The following is an 8,643-nucleotide window of genomic DNA, read 5'->3' on the forward strand; positions in this document are numbered from 1 at the left end:
AACCCAACCTGGCTCACCTGGTCGCTTCTGAAGGAGAGCTCTCCACCCTTCTCAGCCCCTCTCTGAGCCTTGACAAGCATCTCAGTGTGCCCAGAGCATCTCAGTGTGCCCAGAGCATCTTGCTGTGTGTCTGTGACAGTGTTCACAGGGGTCTGAGGTTGAGGGAAGAGATGAGGATCTGACTCCATGTTTCAGAAGGCTTGATTTATTATTTTATGATATATATTATATTAAAACTATACTGAAAAATAGAAGAAAGGATTTTATCAGAAGGCTAGCTAAGAATAGCAAAAGAAGGAATGAATAACAAAGGCTTGTGTCTCAGACAGAAAGTCTGAGCCAGCTGACTGTGATTGGCCATTAATTAGCAACAACTCTGTGAGACCAATCACAGATCTAGTTGTTGCATTCTACAGCAGATAATCATTGTTTACATTTTGGTTTTGAGGCTTTTCAGCTTTTCAGGAGGAAAAATCCTAAGGAAAGGAGTTTTCATAAAAGATGTCTGTGACATGTGCCCAGGGTGCAGCTGGCCTGGGACTGTGTCCCATGGTGGGAAGGAGCTGATGTGCCTGCCCTTGGCTGAGGGGAGCAGGGGAGAGGTGCCCAGGGCAGGGGTGTGCAGGACACAGGGTGGGGGCTCTGCCCTGGCACTGACACCTCCTTGTGCCCCAGATCACACGGATGGAGTATGTGCACACCAAAAGCCTGATCTACAGAGATGTGAAGCCAGAGAACTTCCTGGTGGGGCGGCCGGGCAGCAAGCGGCAGCACACCATCCACATCATCGATTTTGGCCTGGCCAAAGAGTACATCGACCCCGAGACCAAAAAACACATCCCCTACCGAGAGCACAAGAGCCTGACAGGGACAGCACGTTACATGAGCATCAACACCCACCTGGGGAAAGGTGTGTGGCACAGGCAGCCAGCCCTGCCTCCTGCTGAGGGAGGGACTGCAGGGCAGGGGTGGCTGAGGTGGGGATGGGCACACGCTGCCTCTCCTGCTCTTCAGGGTGCTGCAGGGTCTGGGGGCTGGGCAGGGACAGTGGCTGTGGTGGGAACTGACCCTTGTCTCTTTGTCCATGCAGAACAAAGCCGCAGGGACGACCTGGAAGCATTAGGGCACATGTTTATGTACTTCCTCCGTGGGAGCCTTCCTTGGCAAGGCCTCAAGGTAACTGCCAGCTCCTGGTGCCCCTGGGCATGGCTTCCTGTGGGTGTGGCTGTGCCCTGGCATGGGGAGGGGGAAGGTTTGGCCCCTGGGGTGTTGGAGGGTTGGCACCCTGCCAGCTCTGAGCTCCACACCAGGCCCTTGCAGTGCTGTGCAGATCTCCCTGTGTCCCCCCAGCTGCTCTCACAGTGGCTGTCCTGGAAGCCCTGGGGTTTGTCCTGCATACCTGCCCAGGGAGGGAAGGAGTTACCTGGGAAAGGGGGCCCAATAAATCACAGATGGTGTGACAGCCCAGGGCAGTGCTGGCCCCTATGCTGACCCCCCTTGTCCCCACCAGGCCGACACACTAAAGGAGAGGTACCAGAAGATCGGTGACACCAAAAGAGCCACCCCAGTGGAGGTGCTCTGTGAGAACTTCCCAGGTGAGAGCTGTGCCCTGCCCAGCCCCTGCCCTGAGCCCCCTGTGCTGTCCCCTGAGCCCCCTGTCCCCACAGAGGAGATGGCCACGTACCTGCGCTACGTGCGGCGCCTGGATTTCTTCGAGAAGCCCGACTACGACTACCTGAGGAAGCTCTTCACAGACTTGTTCGAGAGGAACGGTTACGTGTTCGACTACGAATACGACTGGGCAGGGAAACCTCTGGTGAGTGAGAGCCCAGGGCCTGGGGCACAGGGGAGGCACCCCAGGGAGCAGGGACAGCAGCCAGGGAAGAGGTGGCACTCAGCCATCCCTGCCACACACTGTGTCCAGCTCCATCCTCCTCACCAGTCACAGCTCCAGGGCTGTGACACGGGAATTTGAGGCTCTGAGCTCTTTCACTGCCATAGGTGCATTCCTTGGGCTCACTGCACCCGGATACCAAGCGTGGCACTGCTGGGGCAGGGGTAGGGGCAGAGATCAGGCCCTGGTTCTGGGGGTTTTGCATGTTGGATCTGGCTGTGGGGTGCTGGGAGGGCTCTGTGCTGCACTGACATTGTCCTTTGTGTCCCCAGCCCACCCCCATTGGCACGATGCACAGCGAGGTGCAGGTGCAGCCCCCGAACAGAGACAAAGCACAGCCACACACCAAACACCAGGTGAGCAATGGCACAGCCTGCCTGGGGCAGGGGGCCATGGGCTGGGCAGCTCCAGGGATGTGGAGCCCAGCAGGGATGGTTGGTGGCCGGGACTGGGACATGGCTTTCCCTCAGTGCTCTGTTGGAGGAGTTCCCTCCCACAGCTCTGGGTCTGTGGCTCAGCGGGCCCAGAGCAGTGTCCCTGTGGCCTGGCAGGACGGGGAGGAGGCACTGTGGGGGCTGGAGTGTGACTGGGGGGGGCCAGGCCTGGACATCAGCTGGGGAGGGGCAGGGTCCAGCCTGGGGTGTGGGGCAGGGCTTGGTGTAGGCTGAGCCACCTCTAAGGACACTCACTGTCCCCATGGGGTGACTCGCTGCTCTGCTTGTGATGCCCTTCCATCAATGGGACAGTGACATGGGACAAGGGAGGGCAGGACTGGGGGGCAGCTTGGCAGCATTTTGCCCCACGGTGGGGCTGCCTTTGTTCTGGGAATGGGCAGGGCACAGGGAGCCCAGCCCGGGGCAGGGATCAGTGTGGGAAAGTGGCCAGGGGCTCAGAACTGCTCCAGTGCTGTGGCCTGTCCTGCCCTGGTGCAGGACACGTGTCTCTGGCACTGCTGCCACTGAGAGAGAACCTCATGTGTTTCCAGCAGTCCTGTCTGTACAAACCCTTGTCCTCCCAAACCTCCTTGGGGGCAGAGCACCTGCAGAGGGGCTGGAGCAGGGGGTACAGCACTCTGCTACCCACACTGCTCCTGCCCAGCACAGGGAGCCTGGCAGAGCTTCCTTAGGGAGAGGAAAATGTCAAATCAATCACCTCTGGCTCATTTCTGGGAGCTCGCTCCTAGCAAGGTCTGCTCTGTCAGGGAAGTGCCATGCTGGACATCCCTGTCCAGAGCAGGGGGAAGAGCAAAGCACAGAGCTCCTGGAGCATGGGAGCAGTGTCCAGCCCGGGGACACAGGGTGTCCAAGCCCTGCCTGGGGACACAGGGTGTCCCCACAGCTCTGGGGCCGTGCTGTGCTCACTCAGGGAGGGTTTGGCCCAGCTGGTGCCACGCAGGCCCTGCCGAGCCCGAGCCCTGCGTCGTCCTGGGGATGCGGCGTCGCCTGGGCCTGGCTGCAGCTCGGGCTCTGCTGCCCCAGCCCGCTCCCAAACACGGCCCCAGCCCTGCTGGAGCTGGCCCTGCTCCAGGGGCTGCGTGGGGCTGGCCCTGGGGTGTGTGTGGGTGGCAGGGGGACACAGACCCCCGTTGTCACCGCAGGGACGGTGCTGCACGGTGCCCTCCGCCATCACCAACTCGAGCTGCTCCGGTCATGTTTTTGCTTTTGCATGTCTTATTTTCTCAATTCCCTTTGCCACTTTTCCCACCCCTTCCCTCCACTTCTCCCTTCTCTTCCCCATTCTCCCTCTTTTTCTTTTGTTTCTTTTCATTCTGTTCCTCCTGCCTGTCGCGAGCAGCCGCCCGAGGGGACGGAGGTGTGGGATCCTCAGGCCGGTGGGCAGCCTGCCGAGGAGCCTTTGGGAGCTCACCTGGCAGCCGGCAGGCTCGGGGGGTCCGTGCAGGTACATGAAACCTCCTGGGGCAGGGCGGGCACGGGAGGGAGCGGAGCCACCCTGGGCATCAGCCCCGCTCCCCCACCCCAGGGCTGCACATGCCAGGGTGCAGCAGGTTCTGCCTGTCCCTGTGGTGTGATGGGATGATCACGGCTCGTAGATGAGGCTGATGCTGCTTCCTGAGGGCTGCTGGGCTCCCCTGGTGCTGCCAGGGGGAGTTAGAGGTGGTTGGAGATGGATGGATGGATGGATGGATGGATGGATGGATGGATGGATGGATGGATGGATGGACGGACGATGGATGGATCATGGATGGATGGGTGGATGGATGGATGGATCATGGATGGATGGATGGATGGATCATGGATGGATGGGTGGGATGATGGATGGATGGATGGATGGATGGATGGATGGATGGATGGATGGATGGATGGATGGATGGTGGGATGATGGATGGATGGATGGATGGATGGATGGATGGATGGATGGATGGATGGATGGATGGATCATGGATGGATGGATCATGGATGGATGGATGGACAGACCATGGATGGATGGATGGATGGGTGGGATCATGGATGGATGGATGGATGGATGGATGGATGGATGGATGGATGGATGGATGGCAGGCACACTGCAGCACAGCAGCTGGGTGGGCGTTGCTCTGCCCCCAGTGCTGCTCGTCTGAGCAGGGACCTCCCTGCTCCTCCTTGACAGGAGCCCTGGCTCCCAGCCCTGCTTCTCCTCCCTCCCCGGGCACTCCTTGGCCGTGTCCCCTGCCCTGGCCCTGCCTGGGTGCTGTGCTGGCGCCGTCAGCCCCGTCCGTGCTCGCCGCCCTCGCCGCCTCCTGCCCGCTGCTGCTCAGCCCTGCCTGGGCCTGGGGGTGCCTCCCTCATGGATGGTGGCACATCCATGGCACATCCATGGCACATCCATGGTGGATCCCTTGGCTGGGCCTGCGCCGCTTCCTCTGTCTCTGCTTCCATCCCCGCTGCTCTCGCTCGTTCCTGCTGCTCCACGGGGACTCTGCTGGTGCTCAGCCCCAGACCTGGGCACAGCTCCTGCTGTTGCCATCACAGGGCCGGGCACTCTGTGGTGCCAGGCAGGCCCGGGCACTCCGTGGGCCCAGCTCATGCTCTGCCTCGCTCCTCCTGTCCCTCATCCCCTTCCTCCTCCCCAGTCCTGCTCTGCAAACCCTCCTGCCGTGCTCTGCCTGCGCCCAGCACTGCTGGGTGATGTGCAGGGGTCTCTGTGCTGGTGTCAGGGGCTGGAGCGTGACATGGCCCTGCTGGCTGGGCACTGCCTGTCGGGTGGGCACTGCCTCTTGGCTGGGCACTGCCTGTCGGGTGGGCACTGCCTGTGGGGTGTCCTTGCTGGCTGGGCACTGCCTGTGGGGTGTCCCTGCTGGCTGGGCACTGCCTGTGGGGTGGCAGCTCCTCCAGGGGGCTGGGCAAGGCCCAGGGTCCTCGCCGGGGCCGAGCAGCTTGGGGAGTGTTTGGCCTGTGCATCCCCAGGGAGCTCCTGGCTTTGCCTGTGGGCAGCAGGCACAGGATGGCAGTACAGGCATCCCACAGCTGCCTTGGTGGCCTGGATGTCCTCCTGGCCCTGGCACTGTGGCTGACCCTGCTGCCCTGGTGAGTGGGCAGGAGCTCAGGGATGCCTGAGCCCGCAGGGCAGGCACTGGGCTGAGTCTTGGTGCTGGGAAGCAGAAGTCGTGTCCAGATGCTCAGCTGTGGGAAGGGCTCCTTGGAGCTCTCAGCTTTGCCAGGCTGTGTCTCTCACCCACTCTGGAGCTGGCTGCCATCATGCCCCTCTCCTGGTGCAGGGGCTCCCAGCAGCTGGGATCCTTCCAGGGCTGTTCTGAGGGGCTCAGAGCTCTCTGTTGTGATGGGGCTCTTGGGCAGAGCTCAGCACCGAGGCCGAGCACTGCGGTCTGGGTGAGGGCACCATGCTGCCACCAGGGGCAGAGCTGGATGGTCTCCTGGCTGGCTCCTGTGCCCCTCAGGGAGGGGAGGGGCTGCAGACCCCCCGGCTGCCCCTGCTGACCCTCATCTCTCCCCAGGTGATGAGCTCCACCAACGGAGAGCTGAACACAGATGACCCGACGGCAGGACATTCGAACGCCCCCATCACAGCCCCCACCGAGGTGGAGGTGACAGACGATACAAAGTAAGGCCCCAGCCCAGCTGTCCCCTGGCACCCCGTGAGAGGTGTCCCTGCAGGGCCACCACCACCCCAACCCTTCCCATCTCGCCCTGCCCAAGGCTCCTGCACAGAGGGGCATGGATGGATCTGGGACTGCTCCTTCTCTGGAGTCCCTGCCTGGCCCTGGCTCATGGCCTCGTGTGCTGTGGTCAGTGTCACCCCTGGTCAGTGCCATTTGCTGTGGCAAGTGTCACTTTTGCTGTCACTTGTGGTGCTCCCAGTCCACCCCTGCCATGTATCAGAGGCACTTGGTGGAGCAGCTCTGCCCACATGGGGCTCACCAAGGCACCGAGGCGTTTCTGTCCTCCCTGTCCCCGCGGCTGCTGCTGCGCCCTCCGTGCTGACGGGTCCCCTCTGTCCCCAGGTGCTGCTGTTTCTTCAAGAGAAGGAAGAGGAAAACCACCAAGCGTCGCAAGTGAGCAGCCGGGCCCGGGCGGAGCGGCGAGCGCCGGCTCCTCTCCCTCTGGCCGTGGCTGATCTCGCCCCGCGGAGCCCGCGGGCCCCGGGGCTGGACGGGGACGGGGGGGCCGGGCCGGACGGGCTCCCCCAGCGCCCCGCGCGCAGCTGGGGAGCGGGGCCTCCCCAAACTGCTTTGTCCTTTCCTCCGCCACTCGTGGCCGTTTACTCGAACCAAGCCCAACTTCGCTGAAGTTCCTGCGTCCGTCAAACAGAAAAAAAAAGAAAAAGAGAAAAAAACCCACGGCGTCACTTGCTTTGAGTTTATAACCGGTCGGAAATGGGGATCAACTACAGACTCTGACCCGTCGCTGTCAGAAGAAGACGAAGACAATTTCAAGAGCAGTGGGCTAAGGAGGAATATTTTTTTTTTCTGTTGCTTCTTTGTCTCTTAAGTTAATTTAAAGTGAGTCTCGGTGCAGAGTGCTGAGTCGTCAGTCTTTGACCGTCATCTTCAGTGTTACCGAATTCTGCTCTTCCTCCCGGCCCCGCCCCGCGTCCCCGCCGGGTCCCCTCGGTCAGTGGCGAGCGCCGGGCTCGGAGCGGGGAGAGCCGGGGCCGCGGGGGCGGGGAGAGGAAACGCGTTTACAGTTCATTTACGATGCACTTTTGCGAGCAATACAGGCGCCGTCCGGTCCCGCCGAGAGCAGGTCCGAGACTCCCAGGGGCTGGGGGACACAGGGACAGGGACGGCCGAGACCAAAGGGACCCATGAATGGCGGTGGCAAAGCAGGGAGGGGAAGCGAAGCAGCCTCGTCTCTGGTGCTGCCATGTCTTGGGGCTGGATGTTGGTGCGGGCAGGGCTTGATCGGCCTCTTGGATTTACAGCCTGAGCCCCCCGAGGGGCCGGGGCTGGGGTGGAGCGGTGGAATCCCCACCAGGGCATCCCCGCGGGATCCTCCCGGCCTGTCCCGGGGCTGGGGAAATGCAGGTTTGGAGCTGACCCACGGACACCCCCGCACCCCCGCGTTCCTCGGCACCCCCAGGGCACTGCGGCTCCCCACGTGAATGACCCCGTGCGCTGTCGTGTGTATTGATCGTGACACTTTGGGGGGGGGACACACACTTTATCTTTACCAAAACCCTGTTGTTCTGCCCCAAGAGAAGGGGCTGAGGCTGTGCTGGGGGGGCGGGGGAGGGATGGGACCATCTGTGGCTGCTTTGAAACATTTGTCCAAACTGACCATCTCGGGTTGTGGAGGGGCTGGGGGGGGGCGTGGGGTCTCCCACGGGGCCGTGCCCTCCCCACGGCCCCTCTCCATCCCAAATTCGGGATTGACCCCGGCTTTGGCTTGTCCGGGCTGCGGCCCCAGCTGCTGCTGCGTCCCCGGCCACGGCGGGAAGGGGACGTGCAACGTTTGCCCTCGTGTCCCCAGCGAGGCGAACAAACGAATTTTTAAAATCGCCTTAAAATTTTCACTGGAAGTGGTCCCTTGGCAGCGCGTCGGCTCAGAGCAGCCCCGGCAGAGGCCGAAGAGGAGCCGCGGAGGGGAAGGGAAGGGGAGGGGAGGCGGCCCCGGGGTGTGCCCGGCCCTGTGCGCGCTCCCTCGGCCGCGGGGCCGGACCCGAGCCCGGGGCTCTCTGTCCTTCCAGCGAGGAGTCCAAATACTGCGATTGTACGTGAGAGCGTTTGTTCCATTGCGAGTTTAGTTACTGCTTTAAAACCAAGTGTACAGATATGGCATTTCAATTTCTCTGATGCTTCCTGGAAGCCATAGAATTTAGGGGCTTTTTTTTTTATAAAAACAAAAAAAAAAATAAAATAAAAAAAATCTTTAAAACCCAACACGTTCTTCTGTCCTTCATTGTGTGGCTCCCAAGGGGGAGGACATTGCCCAAACACCCCCTTTTTGTTGGAGGCTCCCTCAGCAGTGGGTGGGAGCAGCCCAAGCCCCACACAGGGGGGAACAGGAACCTTTCCTGGAGGAGCAGGAGGAAAATCTCGGGGGGAAAAGGTCAGGGAATGGCTCTGGGCAGTCCTGCAAAACCCCTGAGTGAGGAAGGTGATGGTGCAGGAGGAGGGTGATGCCCAGCCGAGCCCGGTGCTCCAGCAGGGAGCTGGGCTGGGCTGGGCTGGGCTGGGCTGGGCTCCCCCTGCTCCGGGCACTGCAGGGTCCCCAGGCCCAGCTCCAGCACGGTTTGGAGCCCTGGGAAGCTGCTCCTGGCCCCGGGGCTCACATTCACCCCGGCTCCCTCGG

General features: G+C 61.7%; 1 protein-coding gene across 2 annotated transcripts in view; it reads left to right on the forward strand.

Moving 5' to 3' along the window:
- The window catches only part of CSNK1G2 (casein kinase 1 gamma 2), a 43,016-nt gene extending 36,148 nt beyond the window's left edge, over positions 1 to 6,868 (forward strand). The window contains exons 6-13 of one of the 2 annotated variants that reach the window (XM_058040653.1): positions 676 to 910; positions 1,091 to 1,176; positions 1,511 to 1,595; positions 1,668 to 1,816; positions 2,167 to 2,250; positions 3,689 to 3,793; positions 5,847 to 5,953; positions 6,354 to 6,868. In XM_058040653.1, the coding sequence (XP_057896636.1) occupies positions 676 to 910; positions 1,091 to 1,176; positions 1,511 to 1,595; positions 1,668 to 1,816; positions 2,167 to 2,250; positions 3,689 to 3,793; positions 5,847 to 5,953; positions 6,354 to 6,408 (906 nt within the window). In that variant the 3' untranslated portion in view covers positions 6,409 to 6,868. The remainder of the gene's footprint in view (positions 1 to 675; positions 911 to 1,090; positions 1,177 to 1,510; positions 1,596 to 1,667; positions 1,817 to 2,166; positions 2,251 to 3,688; positions 3,794 to 5,846; positions 5,954 to 6,353) is intronic. The other variant, XM_058040654.1, reaches the window with a different exon arrangement.
- Positions 6,869 to 8,643: the final 1,775 nt, after the last annotated feature.

The sequence above is a fragment of the Melospiza georgiana genome, chromosome 26 (assembly GCF_028018845.1).
Source record: "Melospiza georgiana isolate bMelGeo1 chromosome 26, bMelGeo1.pri, whole genome shotgun sequence".
NCBI lineage: Eukaryota > Metazoa > Chordata > Aves > Passeriformes > Passerellidae > Melospiza > Melospiza georgiana.